This window comes from Bubalus bubalis, chromosome 15, assembly GCF_019923935.1.
Source record: "Bubalus bubalis isolate 160015118507 breed Murrah chromosome 15, NDDB_SH_1, whole genome shotgun sequence".
Lineage (NCBI taxonomy): Eukaryota > Metazoa > Chordata > Mammalia > Artiodactyla > Bovidae > Bubalus > Bubalus bubalis.
The window spans coordinates 57,444,839-57,461,704 of NC_059171.1; the positions used below are offsets into that span (position 1 = coordinate 57,444,839).

Sequence of the window (16,866 nt, forward strand, 5' to 3'; positions counted from 1 at the left end):
ACATCAGCACACCTTCGTCCAAACCCACGGAGCGAGCACAAGTGTAGCTGTGGACCTGGGGAAGCAGCAGCAGGTCAGTGACTGTCACACGTGTACCACTCTGGCGAAGATGCTGCTGGTGCAGGGTGACAGGTGTGTGGTGTGCAGGTCAAGCGGGGGAGGGCGCACAGGGAAGGGTCACTGAGATGGAAACTGTACCTTGCATCACTTCTGCTGTGAACCTAAAACCACTCTGAAAAACAGAATTTACTAACTTTAAAAAATTGATCCTTTTTACACTGGTCTATTATTTCTATTCTTTCATTCATTGCTCTTGTTCTTATCCAAGGAATACTGAAGTAAGCTCTCCGAACACAAAGTTACATATTTAATTACTATATAATTTGTAGTAAAAATGAAAGATGGTACAACAAAGGCTTAAGGACTATAAGCCATTTAAATGCAGCAAAATATTCCACACTCACTTGAAATCTCAAACTAGTGAAAAAGGGGGGGGGGGGGGGCATGTTGTTTGTACAACTACAGAAAGCATGAGAAGACACCGTACTCGTGGAGCCACCAGAGTCAATCTCTGCTCACTGTGTCGGGACGCTGATGACTGTTTCTCAGTCCACTATGCACAGGCGTGGCTCCTGTTTGAGACTCACGGTGGACAGAGAGGCGCAGGGGCTGCACGATGCTCAGAGCCACAGCCTAATGGTTCCTATGAAACAGTTTACAGAATATGAATTGCCAAGTCACTGCTGCGGTGTGAAAGGAGAGATCAGAAAATGAATACTACCTTTACAGAGGCGCCTCAAAAACAAAGACTCAAGTAACACTACCACAGAAAATGAAGAAAAAATAAAACAGAAACAGTCCAAGATGTTAGTGGCTAGGCTGGGAATCTTTTTAAATCCAGCGAGAATTTAAAAACCATGTTCCCCCCTCCTTACTCTCTGTCACATCTCCAGGCAGCTAGCTTTGTGCTCAGAATATAAAAGGCTTTGAAATGGAAATATCCATACAACCAGCTGCTCCTTGAAGAGCTCAGCCTGAGGTGGACTGCAGCCGTGTTCATTTTCTGATCCAACATTTGCCAATATTAACTCTTGCCTTCTTTTTCTGCTGCTTTTGAGATAAAAAATCCTCTGTTCAAAGTCTACGGTGGTTTAGGTTCAATTTCATAAAAATTAACAAAAAAAGGACGAAAAGGAAATGAGTCATCCTCTCAGACCCATCTGCAGATCCTATCACTTAGTGCTCGGATGTCATAGTAACAGCTTAACTGTTACACTTCAAGGTAAATATCTCAAATAAAAGCTTTTAAAAAAAGAAAGTATACTTGTTCAGATGTCCTGGGTGGAAATAAAAACCACATGAGAAAAATAATAAAATAGCAAAGAAAAAACAGATTTGAGATGACTGAATAAACCACTTAAAACTGTCAGGCATCAAAGCCTTGGCAAGCGAACAGATTTCAGAGATTTTACAAACCACCCATCAATACCCAGAGAAGGGATGAGAAATACACGCTCATGAACTCCCCCACATTCAACCAATCACTGCCACGGGGCTAACAATTTCAGTCACACATTTGTTACTATTTTTGCTTATTTTTTTCTACCCTTAAAGAACATTTCATCTAAAAAACACTTGTGTTCTTCTCCCAAGTTTGTAATAAACATTTTATGCTAATTAATTAGGAAGTCAATCTCATGTAGAGTAAACTGAGGCCAAGATCTCTAGCAAAATGATCTTTAGGATAAAAAGCTTTGAAGTACTTTAGCAACTTATACGGAGAAGGCAATGGCACCCCACTCCAGTACTCTTGCCTGGAAAATCCCATGGACAGAGGAGCCTGGTGGGCTGTAGTCCACGAGGTGGCTAAGAGTCGGACACGACTGAGAGACTTCACTTTCCCTTTTCACTTTCATGCATTGGAGTAGGAAATGGCAACCCACTCCAGTGTTCTTGCCTGGAGAATCCCAGGGACGAGGGAGCCTGGGGGGCTGCCGTCTATGGGGTCACACAGAGTCGGACACGACTGAAGTGACTTAGCAGCAGCAACAGCAACTTGTAACAGAAAAGAATTTCATCACATTTATCATATGAAAAAGATTTCCAGAATAAAGTGTAACACGCAGTTTATCTTGTCAAATTAGAAAAACAAATAACAGCTGAAGAAATTCAGAAATAAAAAGAGTTTATAAAAGACCAAGTTGAAAGTAAACTGGAAACAGGATGGTTCACTAAACACTACAATTATCTCCAGTTAAAACCAGTAACGAAAATTTACAGAACAGCAAGACTTGATCCCAATCCCAAGCTTTCTTAAGCAGAAGAAACTATCTTACAAAGCTAATACTCAAAGGAGTACAAAAATGCCTGACTTAATGAGTGTTAGAATCACTGTACTGTCTTACACAGCCACTTGGAGCAGGACTCTCTGTTGCTGTAGCAGAGACTGTCTGCTGCTTACGTTTAAAAGACACATATGCACCACATAGATACACACAGACCTAATGTCCTTGACTGAAATATGCTACTTGCATTAATTTTTTGATAAAACTGTTATTAAAAAGCAATGGCATAAATTATAGTTCTTATCAGAATAAACACATGTATATAAAGTTGACATAGAGATTCCATGTGTCATGGAAAAGACAAATAAAACTTTCTACAAGTAACCAAAAAAAAAAAAAAACCATCCATAGGATTCATTCTCTTAATCTGTAAAATAAAAGGCTGGTGCTACATAATAGTGTCCCCTTTCTACTTCTAACATCCTCTTTCTCCAAGTGTACAATTTAGTGGTATTAAGTATATTCATATTACTTCTCTATTACTAACATTCTAATTGTATGATTAAAAATTTTCTGCATCTGAAAAAAAAAAAAGACACATTGCTCAGCTTTCACTGAGCTCTTCTTATACTCCTCCTCCTCCTAAAGCAATATGTGCCGCCCCGTTTCGATAATGTTTAACTTTGGAGAAGACAATTACTTCAAAGACTGGTCATCCCTGAAAACCGAACAGCACACATACGAATTTTAAACAAGACAAACTTTAAAATGTACTTAAATTAAAACCAGTCATGAAACCAAGTTATTTCCAAAGCATCTTAAGTCCCATTTCAAAGAAAAAATATCTCGCGCCCATTAATTCACAGTGAAATGAAGAAATCTCTAGTTTTCTAACGTTCTAGTTAGAAAAACTGAGTTTATACAGTGTAAATTGAACAAATACATCTGCTATTTAAGTTTCTCACTTCACTTCACCTATAATCAGAATGTATGGCAGAGGACATGGAAGAAGAAAAGTATTTAAAACATACCTGAATCACCTTGTCTACCTTCAGGTCTTCAAGAGATGGGTACAGAGACATTTTTGCAGGATTTTTCTAAAGAAAAACAACAAAAAATGTCTATGATTCAGACTTCATTGAAATTTAAATAGTACATGGAGCCAGCAGCATACACATAAACATATGTAAGTCGTTTAACACAAGATTTAAATTGCAAAACAAAAAAGGATGACCATCTAGCTATACTAAAAATTGCTGACTGATGGTTGCCAACTACCTTTCTCTCGAGCTATATCCATTACAAATGTGAAACTTCCCTGAATACAAGTCCCTTCATTTCTATAGTTTAGAAAATCAAAGAACAATTATGTGACTCATCTAGTTTACACAAACAAGGGCTTAGCAAGTGAGAGAGAATTATATCCTTCTAACAAAAATCTACAACAGCTGATACATGTTATCTATGTACAAAACCTCATTATTACAAAAAAATATATATACACACACATTACATAAGTATATATATAAAATAATATACACCATAGGAGACATGAATGAAAGAGAGAAGGAATAAAAGGGAAAGAAATTTTTTTATTCTAAACACTCCTATATTGTTCAACGACTTTTAGTGACCATGAATTGCTTTTTGTAGTGATTTAAAACAAAATTCTTCAAGTATTACAGGCATACATACTCCAAAACTTTGTTTAGGTATTTTGAGATGAATACTTCCTTGAAGCCCAACAAAACAGAACATGTTCTAAATTGGTATAGGGGTTGATACTCTGACTGCCACCCAATGAAAACCCACCCACGACTGGCTGCTCTGTGAAGATGGAGACAGGCCCTTTAAATGCTGGTCTTCTCCAGCTGGGAAGATGCTAAGCTTTGTCAATGGGGAAGCTGGAGGTACAGTGAGGAGAAAAGGGTGTTTTCTCCCAACTTCCAGTGTCCTCCTCCAGCCAGGCCACTGCAGGGAGCAGCAGCGACAGTCCCCAGCACTGCTGAGCAGGCTCCCAGCACGGGGGCAGCAACAAGGCACTCCCCATGCCCTTCCCCATTCACTTCTGGGATCCAGTCAGTCGATGATGTTTTGGGTGACTTTTCACTTTCTAACTTATGAATAATGCTGCTAATAAGGCTAACAAGCATTTACACCCCAGTTTTTATATAAACATATAATGTTCAACTGTCTTCGGACACAGCTAAGAGTAGAACTGCTAGGTTATATGGTGACTCTGTATTTAACTTTTTGAGGAACTGGTTTCTGAAGTGACTGCACTATTTCACATTCCCACCAACAGGTGTGAGGGTTCCAATTTTTCCCTAACTTGGCCACTACAATACCGCTGTCCCTCGGTCTCTGCGGGGCACTAGTTCTAAAAGTCTCCCCTGCATACATGGAAGTCTGTAGATGCTCAAATCCCTTATATAAAAGGCTCATACACACTTGCTATTGTCGGTCTTTTCAATTACAGCGGTCCGAGTGGATGTGCAGCAGCACTTGACTGTAGATTGATTCCTAATTCCTTATTAACTAAGGATATTCACGAACCTAGATGGCCAATCTGTATATCTTCTCTGAAGAAACATCTATTTAAATCCTTTGCCTAGGTATTCCTTGTTCTTGCCTAACCGCCCTGGAATAGAACCTCCAATAAAACGCTGAAGAGAAGTAGCATGATACAGTTTTGCAGAGGAGAATAGGGCCTCGGTTTGTGAATAAAATGCAAATTCTTAAAAAAGCACAATCAAATATGTCTTAACCCTATTAATCCAGGAAAACAAAACAGTTACCTTTTGTGTCTCCAAAGATCAGTTCTCTAGAAGTTTTCTCCTTAATCACATTTTATTGATACTTTCAACCAAAGTATCAACATCATAAACAAAACCATTCTAAATTCACTGAGACTAATGCTGACTAGCAATCCAGGTGTTAGTTCTATTCTTGGTTCTGCCACTGGTCACCTACAAGATCCCTTTTTTTTTTTTTCCATGAAAAATGAACTGGATGAATGGTTTAAAACTCAAGAGTAGTTTTCTAAAATTTTTTTCCCCACAGAAGCTTTTCTTCAAATATTAACTGACGTTGTTTGAACAGCTTTGAGGTCACTCATTACTCCCCCTCCCACCAACACACAGTCATTCAGGCCTAGAAAAGATACAGCATTTTTTAAAACAGCAGCAAGTATCACCCCAACTTACACTCTTTAAAAAGTCAGTTTAAGTAAACTGACCTTAAATCCCACTATTCTTATAAAATACAAAGGATTCCTCAATCATTTTACCTGAAACGATTTTTGTGGTCTCATCTCATCCAATTTCACTCCAAGCATTACGTGCTTCTGTGCCTCGGTATCTTTGTAAAAGCTTTGTCTTCTCCCTGGAATGTCCTTCCAGGGCTTTTCCATCACAATCTTAGTCAAGAGCCCCTTCTGTGAGGTCACCTTTGATGAACTTAGTCTGATATTTCTCTCAGTTCAGCAGTTTCCCTCTGCCTTTCAGTATAGCTATTTTATGTTTAACTCTGGCTATTTGAGATCAAGGACCACATTTGTCTAACACAATGTCTTATTCTGACAGAAAACAAATGTTTATTAAATATTTTAGACAATATCATCAAAATAAGGGAGAGCAAAATAATTGTCTTGTAAGTCTACTCCTTCATTGGGTTTTTGGGTTTGTTTTTTTTTTTTTTTTTGCCATGCAGCTTATAGGATCTCAGTTCCCCAACCAGGGACTGCACCTGGGCCATGGCCATGAAAATCCAGGTTCCCAACCACCAGGCCACCAGGGAATTCCCAACAAGTCCACTACTTTGCGGAGAAGGCAATGGCACCCCACTCCAGTACTCTGGCCTGGAAAAACCCATGGATGGAGGAGCCTGGTAGGCTATAGTCCATGGGGTCGCTAAGAGTCGGACACAACTGAGCGACTTCACTTTCACTTTTCACTTTTATGCATTGGAGAAAGAAATGGCAACCCACTCCAGTGTTCTTGCCTGGAGAATCCTTGGGACGGGGGAGCCTGGTGGGCTGTCATCTATGGGGTTGCACAGAGTTGGACACGACTGAAGCGACTTAGCAGCAGCAGCCACTACTCTGAACACTATTAACAGCTTTCCATGAGAACAATAAATTCTTGCGTTATTTCTGAATCACTTGTATGGAGTATTTAAACCTTTGACCTAATGCGAAATGTGAAAAACACTCAGACCTCTGTGAAGAACCACAAAGCTACTGGATATCCTTTTAATTATGGTTGGAATTTCAGAATGACCACTAATGAGATTTAAGAGGATTCTGAAAATACCTGCATTACATCAGTGTCAAAATTCTCACTTCACTCTCACTTAGGACTCGATCAGATAAACACTACACTGTAGCAAGTGAAGAAAGGAGTCTCGGTCCAGGCCTTCCCTTCAGCTGCCTGGAGAACCAGGAGGAGGGGAGCTTAGCTCTCAGTGCTCCAGGCCCTCTGCATCTACTCCAGCCAGCACATTCCTCACTGTGACAGCATGGCTTCACTGGTCTAACTCCTGGAAAGAACTGGTGCTCCTCACTGACCCCAGCCCAGATCTGGCCCGCTCTATGCTTTCTGCAGCCTCCTTGAATCTCTCCGTGCCTTGTTCAAGGCCTCTGTACCCCTGTGCATCCCACTGCCGTTGTTCAGTCGTGTCCAACTCTTTGCGACCCCATGGACTGCAGCACGCCAGGCTTCCCTGTCCTTCACCATCTCCCAGAGCTTGCTCAAACTCATGTCCATTGAATCGGTGATGCCATCTAACCATCTCATCTTCTGTCGTCCCCTTCTCCTGCCTTCAATCTTTCCGAGCATAAATTTCCAATGAGCCGGCTCTTCACATCAGGTGGCCAAAGTATTGGAGCTTCAGGATCAGCACTTCCAATGAATACTGAGTGTTGATTTCCTTTAGGATTGACTGGTTTGATCTTCTTGCTGTCCAAGGGACTCTCAAGACGGTCTTCTCCAGCACTGGCCCCCAATTTGGATTCTACTAAGAAGCTTCTCAATGCTTGGAACAGTCTCAGGGTTTTTCCAGAACATCTAAAGACAAATAATACTTGAGGATTCTGCCTCAGCATTAAGATTTCTGACCTCTACCTCCTCAGGGCAATGTTGCAGTTAACTTTATGCACACAGACCAAAGACCTCAAGGACTCAAATACCATAGCGGTTTATCTGTGAATATCTTTCTAGCTGCGATGCTTTGATTCTTGAAGTAGGAAACATGCTGGTAAAGTCATCTAGTTAGTATCACCTGAAATGGCAGTACTCATCCTTTTCTGAGTTACTGACTCATTCCTTCCCTCAAACCACCCACTAAACTGGTCTCCCCTTTGACTCCCCATGCAGGCAGTCCGGGTTCAATGCCTGGTCAGGACACTAGATTCCACAAGCAGCAACTAAAACATCCTGAGTGCTGCAACTAAGACCCAGCACAGCCAAATAAATAAAAATAAATTTTTTAAAACCATGCAATCATTTAAAAGTTAAAACAATACTTGTCTACTTGTTTAGTCTTAAGGTTTTTTTTTTTTTTTTTAAGAAATCTTAGGATGATGAAAATTCAGGATTGCAGAACCAGTTATCTTTAAAAAAAAAAAAAAACAAAACAAAAAAAAACCCAGCACAACACATCAGGTGCTCCGGCTTTTGTAGCTGCCACCAGGGACACCCCCTGATAGCCAGGCTCTGGTGGTCAGCAAGACGTCCGTTCATGGGTCCCACAGGACTGCAAGTGCTCCTACGGATGAGGAGCAGGCAACTGGGCTAGAGAGCGGCTGTCATGACGGACACCTGGGAGGGACTGAACCCATACGACACACTCACCCCAAAGGCAGCTTCAGGTATCCAGGAAGACCCTAACTGAGTGCCCCATCACTGACAAGCCAAGAGCAGGCTGTGTCTGTTGAGGAGGACAACAGGGCTTTCAGTTGGTCCTGGTTGCACCCAGGTGCGACCCTGTGATGGTCTAACTGTGAAACCCATTTCAAGTTGGTGCCCCATCAGCTGGCCTACTGAGAAAACAGTTCTTCAGATTCTCTCCAGGGCACAGTGTAAAGACAGCAGACTGAATACACCCCAGACTCTCTAGAAGAGATCTATTACCTTATCTTCATAGCTGTGGCCTGAAGAGCAAGCAGGCTTCTAATTAAACATACACCCAGGGGCTATAATTCTCTCCAAAGCCTGGAAGGGCCAGCAGGCCCCATCTCTGCACCCCACTCTGCCCCATCCGTGGTAGCCAGTGTCTCTGAGAAAGGACCTAGTGCCAAGGTAGTCACCCATAGGGAACATCCCGGGACAGCCTCGCTCCGGAAGTCAGCAGGGCTTGTGTTCCTCAGCTCAACAGGACCGCAGCAAACAGACACAGGCAGCTGGCTCTCCTGCCAGGCGCAGTGCAGAGGGAGCACCTGTATGCTTTAAAAGCTGCTGCCTGAGGGTCTGGGTCTGCTTCGCACCAGCCTGAATTTAGGTGCTGACTGGGATCCTCCCCTTTGGGCCAGTGACAGACCCGGGCACAGCCTCAGCTACTGAGAGCCAAAAGCAATAAAGTAGGCTGCTTGGAAAATTAAAAGGGTATGAGATACAACAAGGTACAAGTGCAGGGCTGAATGAGAAAGCTCATCTCCTATGAGACTAGTCATTCAAGATCAGATGGGGTGCCTGTTTTATCTAAAAAAGGGTGTCAAGAAAAATGAAGAAACAGAAGAACAGAATCCAAACAAAAGACCAAGATAAAGCCTCAATTAAAAAATTGGGCTTCCCAGATGCCACTACTGGTAAAGAACCCGCCTGCCAATGTAGGAGACGTAAGAAACACAGGTTTGATCCCTGGGTCAGGAAGATCCCCTGGAGGAGGGCACGGCAACCCACTCCAGTGTTCTTGCCTGGAGAATCCCATAGACAGAGGAGCCTGGCGGGCTGCAGTCCATGAGGTTGCAAAGAGTCAGACATGACTGAGGGGACTTAGTACGCACAAGTGATTTACCCGATAAGGTTTTAAGTTACAATAGAGGCTAAGTTCAGGAGAACAACATATGAACAAAGTAAGAATTTCAAAAGATACAGAAAATGTAAGCAAGCAGAAATCTTAAAACTAAAAAATATGAAAACTGAAAAAATATGACAGAGGGTTCACCAGCAGACTAGAGGAAGCAGGATGCAGGAAGAAACGAACTTGAAGAAGAGAAGAAACAAACCAGTAGACAGGGCAGTGCAAGTCAGAGCAGCAGAAAGAAAAAAGGATGAAAACAGCTTAAAGGACTTAGAGACACCACCATGCTACCAACATTCGCATCGTAAGGGTCTCTGAAGGAAAAGAGGTAACCAATTTGAAGAAACAATGGCTGAAAGTTTCCCTAACTGGAGGAAGGAAACAGACACTCAGATCCAGGAAGCTCAGGGAGTTCCAAAAAGAGATGAAGACACCCACACCATGACATGTTATAACTCAAATGTCAAGACGAGGAAAGACTCTTAAAAACTCACAAGAGAACAACTTGTTATGCACAAGAGAACCCCCAAAAGACTAAGCAGTTCTTCAGCAGAAACTCTAGGACAGAAGGGACTAACAAGTGAAAGACTACTCCACCCAGAAAGTCCTTCAGATTTGGAGGTGAGGTAAAGAATTTCCCAGACAAGCAAATACTGGAGTTTATCACCACTAGCCCAGCCTCAAGAGAAATTTTAAAGAGATTTAAGTTGAAACAAAAAGGTGCTAATTAGTAACAGGAAAACAAAGTTTAAATCCCAATGGTAAAAGTAAATATAGAAAATTTAGAATAGCCTAAAGCTATCAAGATGGTGGACTAATTACTTATAAAGCTAGAATAATCACTGAAGACAAAAAATCAAACATCTGTAACTACACTCATTTGTTAAGGGCAACACAGATAAAAGGATGTAAACTGTAACATCAAAAGCATAAAAAGGGTGGGGGGGTGGTGTAAAATGCAGTGACAAGAATCCCACCTTGCCACTTTTACTCAATACACTACTAGACGTCCTAGCCAGAACAACTAGGTAAGCAAAAGTTAGAAAAGGCACTCGTCCAAAAGGAAGGGAAGAAGTAAAATACTTACTATTTACAGGTAACACATTATAAATATGAAGAAAACCTAAGATTCACCAAAAACTATTAGAATTAATAAAATCAGTAAAGCTGCAAGATACAAAATCAATACACAAAACTGCTGCATTTCTATATACTAAAAATACACTATCAGAAAGAGAAATTAAGAAAACAATTCCACTTACAATTGCATCAAACAGAGGTATCAATTTAAATAAGGAGCTGAAAGACCTGTACACTGAATCCAATTAAAAACTGGGCAGGGGAGCTGGACAGACATTTTCACAAAGACAGCCAGCCAACAGATACATGAAAAGGTGTTCAACACCATCAGGGAAATGCAAATCAAAACCACAACGAAGTATCACCTCACAGCACAGGAAACAATTGAAATGCTCTATAGAAAAGTAGCCCAGAGTACTACCATAGTAAAAAACCTGCTTAAGGTTCTCAAACATCGTGTCTTAAGGCGAGTGCAGAGAAAAAGAGTAAGCTGAGCAGTCAGGCAATAAAAGGGAAATTTATTAGAGGAAAAAGAGAGGGTGACTGGCTCTTAAGGAGAACCAGTGTCCTCCCTTTCTGATGGGGTCCTTCTTATGCCCCACCAATGAAAAACTCTCTGAAAGGATGGTTAATTTTTAGCCTGTAGTTGAGTCCTGTGGTTACGCAGCTGAAGGTCTGGAATCTGGTGGTCTCACAGCTTTGAGAAGATAGGGGCCAGTGAGAAAACAAAATGCCATTTGGGCAATTTGGTCAGTCTCACGGATCACCGTGATTTTATTCTTCATTTGCGAGGCAGACATAATGAGCCATCTTATCAATGAGACCCCATGCGAGCCCTAGCATCTTCAATTTTTAAGTCCATAAGGATAATCTGGAAATCTTGTTAATAACAGAAATTGAGTCCTAGACCCAGAAACTGAAACAGTAAGTCTGAAACAGAGTCCAGAAATCTGCCCCTTAACCCTCTTGTGCTGCTTCTAAGTCACTTCAGTCATGTCCAACTCTGTGTGACCCCATAGACGGCAGCCCACCAGGCTCCCCCGTCCCTAGGATTCTCCAGGCAAGAACACTGGAGTGGGTTCCCATTTCCTTCTCTGAAAAGAAGTAAAATTATCTACATTTTCAGATATGACCTTATATGCTTAAAGTTTAGCAAACCTTAACAACTCCACAAAAAAGCATTAGAACTAATAAATTCACCAATGAAACAGGATAGTCAGGGCACAAAAATCAATTGCAATTCTACACATAAACAGTGAACAATCAGGAAAAAACACAAAGACAATTCCATTTTCAAGAGCATCAAAAATAATAAACTACTTAGGAATTTATTTAATCAAGGAAGTAAAAAACTTGTACAATGGAAACGACAACAGTGTTGTTAAAAGAAATTAAAAACAATCGTAGAAACAAAACTGGAGAACTCGCGTGTCCTGATTTCAAAACTTACTATAAAGCTATGGTATTGAAAATGGTATAGTATTGGCACAAAGACAAACACAGACCAATGGAAGAGACAGCCTATAATAAACCCTCATATACATGGTCAAATCATCTCTGACAAGGGTCTAAAGACCATTCAAAGGAAAAAGACAATCTTTACAACAAATGGCACTGGGAAAATTGAATAACCACACACAGAAGAATGATGATGGACCCTTATCTAACACCATATAAATATATATGTGTGTGTATACTTTGACTGTGTGGATCACAATAAACTGTGGAAAATTCTTCAAGAGATGGGAATACCAGACCACCTGATCTGCCTCTTGAAAAATTTGTATGCAGGTCAGGAAGCAACAGTTAGAACTGGACATGGGACAGACTGGTTCCAAATAGGAAAAGGAGTACATCAAGGCTGTATATTGTCACCCTGCTTATTTAACTTATATGCAGAGTACCTCATGAGAAATGCTGGACTGGAAGAAGCACAAGCTGGAATCAAGAGTGCCGGGAGAAATATCAATAACCTCAGATATGCAGATGACACCACCCTTACGGCAGAAAGTGAAGAGGAACTCAAAAGCCTCTTGAGGAACTCAAAAGCCTCTTGATGAAAGTGAAAGTGGAGAGTGAAAAAGTTGGCTTAAAGCTCAACATTCAGAAAACGAAGATCATGGCATCCGGTCCCATCACTTCATGGGAAATAGATGGGGAAATAGTGGAAACAGTGTCAGACTTTATTTTTCTGGGCTCCAAAGTCACTGCAGATGGTGACTGCAGCCATGAAATTAAAAGACGCTTACTCCTTGGAAGAAAAGTTATGAGCAACCTAGATAGCATATTCAAAAGCAGAGACATTACTTTGCCAACAAAGGTTCGTCTAGTCAAGGCTATGGTTTTTCCTGTGGTCATGTATGGATGTGAGAGTTGGACTGTGAAGAAGGCTGAGCGCCGAAGAATTGATGCTTTTGAACTGTGGTGTTGGAGAAGACTCTTGAGAGCCCCTTGGACTGCAAGAAGGTCCAACCAGTCCATTTTGAAGGAGATCAGCCCTGGGATTTCTTTGGAAGGAATGATGCTAAAGCTGAAACTCCAGTACTTTGGCCACCTCATGCCAAGAGTTGACTCATTGGAAAAGACTCTGATGCTGGGAGGGATTGGGGGCAAGAAGAGAAGGGGACGACAGAGGATGAGATGGCTGGATGGCATCACTGACTTGATGGACGTAAGTCTGAGTGAACTCCAGGAGTTGGTGATGGACAGGGAGGCCTGGCATGCTGCGATTCATGGGGTCGCAAAGAGTTGGACACGTCTGAGCAACTGATCTGATCTGATCTGATCTGACATATATATATATATAAACTCAAAATGGATCAAAGATCTACACGTAAGACCTAAAACAATAAAACTCTTAGAAGAAAACATGGGACAAAACATTCCTGACATTCAATTTGAAAATGATTTCTTGGACATGACACCAAAGGCAAAGGTCACAAACGAACAAATTGACATACTGGACTTCATGAAAACTAAAAAACTTTTTGTGTCAAACAACATTATCAACAGAATAAAAAGGTAACTCATCGAATGGGTAAAAATATTTGTAAGTCATATCTGATAAGGGACTAATATCCAGAATATTTAGAGAAGTCCTAAAACAACAAAAACAAAATTGGCAAAGAACATGAATAATCATTCCTCCAAAGACTATAGAGGAATAGGCAACAATCACGAGAAAGGATGCTCAACACCACTAATCATTACGGAAATGCAAATCAAAACTATGCGATACCACCTCACATACACAAGAGTGACAACTACTCAAAAAACCAAACAAACAAGTTTTGGTGAGGATGTGGAAAATTTAGAACGCTTAATTCACTGTTTGTGGGAATGTAAAATGGTGTGTGTTCACATGTGCATGTTCAGCTGCTCAGTCGTGTCTGACTCTTTGCAACCCCATGGACTGTAGCCCACCAGGCTCTTCTGTCCATGGGATTCTCCAGACCAGAATACTGGAGTGGGTTGCCCTTCCTTACTCCAGGGGATCTTCCAACCCAGGGATGGAACCCACGTCTCCTGCACTGGCAGGCAGACTCTTTACAACTGCATCCCCTGGGTACAGGGGCTTTAAAAAACAGTATAGGAGACCTCCCTCCCCCCAAATTAGCTCAACCCTGGAAGCAACCCAAGTGTCCATCAACAGATGAATGGATAAGCAAAATGTGGTATAACTGTGTACAAATGTATGCCAGCACACACATGCACAATGGAATTTTACCCTGCCTTAAAATGGAAGGAGATTCTGCAATATATAACATGGATGAACTCTGAAAACATGACACCAAGTGAAATAAACCAAATATAAAAAAGACAAACACCCTGATCCCACTTACATGAGGTTTCTGCACTAGTCAAAATCGTAAGAGACACAAAGTACCAAAATGGTTGCCAGGGGCTGGGAGGAGAGAATGGGGCATTACTGTTTAATGAGAACAAGATGAAAAGAGCTAAGGGAATGGACAGTGGTGATGGTTGCATGACAACGTCAGTATATTTAATACCTCTGAACTGTACACTTAAAAATGGTTAAGATGGTAATGTTTACATGCACTTGTGATGCCTGCTGTTCAGTCACCAAGTTGTGTCCTTTACCGCAATTAAAAAAAGAAAAGTAACAGAAGAGGGAAAATACATAATTGTAAGGTATAAAATATCCCTATAAAGATACCTAAGAAATGCAAAACAGCTGTTTCCTACAATAGAGAATAAGGCTGGCTAGAGGACCTTGAAGGAAGGGAACAGTACCCACTATGTACCCTGTTTTTCTTCACTTAAACGTTGAGTCACGTTAACTGATTACTTCCTCAAAGACTAATACACAAAAAAATCTTGGCAGCACTTGGAAACATTAATAATTGTGAATATATCTATTACTACACATAACAGTTGCAGGGGTGGGAATCCTTTTAGAGACTTTTGGCATTTGCTATCTAAAAGTACCTAAATCCGGCAAAAACAGGAAAAAATATAGTTGAGTCATGCTCAACTTAGGGAACTGTTTATTGAAAAGTAGGTTCAACCGCCGACTATTAGTAAATGCTTCCTCTTGTAGTCTCCATTTTCACATCCTTTCTTAAAATGCCCAAACATAACGAAAAATTAATGCTGCCAAAGATAAATATGTACTATAACAGGATGACTATTTCCTGAACCTATTAAAAGACGTTCCCTTGTTTTAATTCTGTAGCACAATCTGATTTATAATGTTTACACACCATTTAAAGAACAAGTTTGTAGAATTAAGTTGGTAACAGAGCAAATGAAAACATACATTTTTACTGTTTGCCCTCAACCTCAAACAGAAAAACTTAAAGGAACAAACTTTAAACTGACCATTTATATACATTTGAGATACAGCTAACCAGCCTGTGGCTCTTCTTCCATGTAATTTTCCTTTTTAGTCAGGAGTTTTTTCTTCGAAACACTGGATGTTATGAGTTTGGTAAACCAAACCTACTTTCTAGGAAGTGCACACGATATTTAAAATAACAGTAAATGTACATGATATTAAAAATAACAGTAAATGGGTGTGCGGACCACATACACAACACAGACTAGATCAACCTAGACATTTCTTTTTAAAATCGGCATCATACAAGACTCCACGATGATATAAGCACGTTTTGGTGAAAGGGGAAACTTTCCGTAGCTGTTAAGTTTCCGCCTTCCCGTCATTATAGGGAAATCCTGGAAGGAAAGCTCGGAAGGCTCTGAAAGGCGAGCCCTCCGGGAACGTTTCCTGCCGCGCTCACCCAGCCAGGAGCTCTTCTCCCTTTCCTCCAACTTCTCTACAAACCAGCGCGGCGAGCAGCCTCCCCACCCCCTTCCAGAAAGTCAAGGCTGCGCCCGCCGACCACCACCTCCCTCCAACTCCGGACGTTCGGACGCGGCAGCCGCCGCCGAGGGCGACTCCGCACACCCGGATCGCGGCACAGGGACCAGAGCCGGCGGCTGCCCCCGCACCGGCCCCGGGCCCACCCAACACGAACAAAAAGAGTCGCGGCGGACGGGGGGCTGCCTGCGTCGTCCCCGGCCGGGCCTCAGGCTCCCTCCCCGGCCCCCTCTCCGGACCGGGACCCCGAAACCCGCAAGGCCGCGGGCGGGCAGAGGGGCGCCGTCGCGCAAACTTACGCCCCCGGGCCGGCTGGGCGCCGCGAGGGGCGCGGAGCGGAGCCCACTGAGGAAAGGCCGCCGCCGAAATGCCCCCCGCCCAGCGGCCCCGAGTCCCCCAGGTTTCCCGCTCCTCGTCCCCGCGCCCGAGACGCCGCGCGAGCGTCCCCCGGTGCCCCCAGGGCTGCTCACCTAGGCCGCTGAGACCCGCTCTCCACCGCCGGTCACTGGCTCGGACTTCTGAAACCCAGAGGGAAGAGGGCGGCGCGCTCCCGAGGACCGCCCGCGCCGCGCGCCACCGCACCACCCCCGCTTTCCGCCCGCGCAGGCGCGCGGCGCCCGGTCAGGTGACCCGGTCCCCATGGTAACAGGGCGGGGGGCGGCTCTCACCTCCTGCCGCTCTAGCCCACCTGCTCCTCTCCCCACAGTTCCTGCACTTCGGCCCTGTACCACCCACCTACTGCTGCTGTTCACCTGCGCACATGCTCACTTGGTTCCCATCACCTCCAACAGAGTCCTGAGAACCTGTCGTTCGGCGATTTCCTGGCCAGCCTTAGACTTCCACCACACTCACAGGCTGTTAAACATTCCTCCCACTAACCCTTCTGGACTCCTGCCTTCTTTGCGCTATAACTTTTCTCTTTGGTTTTTATTACTCTTTGTCTGTCTGATCTAAGTTTGCTGGTTGTTGAAGGTTATGTGTCGTAGTCCACAAAAGTAATACCTGTATCCTAATCAAAAACTGAAAAACTATTAGGAACTGTCCTAAGAACATAAGGTATACGGTAGTCTTAATTTGGTGCTTACATCAAAGGTAGATACAGCATCTTCTTTAGGGGGCAAAGACACTGAGGCACATTTT

The 16,866-nt window shown here is 42.6% G+C and overlaps 1 protein-coding gene across 1 annotated transcript in view; it reads right to left on the reverse strand.

Moving 5' to 3' along the window:
- LOC102415943 (syndecan binding protein) overlaps positions 1 to 16,341 on the reverse strand; it is a 31,758-nt gene extending 15,417 nt beyond the window's left edge. Inside the window, exons 1-2 of the mRNA XM_006045653.4 lie at positions 16,197 to 16,341; positions 3,317 to 3,382 (exon numbers count right to left, since the gene is read on the reverse strand). Of these exons, the coding sequence (XP_006045715.3) occupies positions 3,317 to 3,367 (51 nt within the window). The 5' untranslated portion in view covers positions 3,368 to 3,382; positions 16,197 to 16,341. The remainder of the gene's footprint in view (positions 1 to 3,316; positions 3,383 to 16,196) is intronic.
- Positions 16,342 to 16,866: the final 525 nt, after the last annotated feature.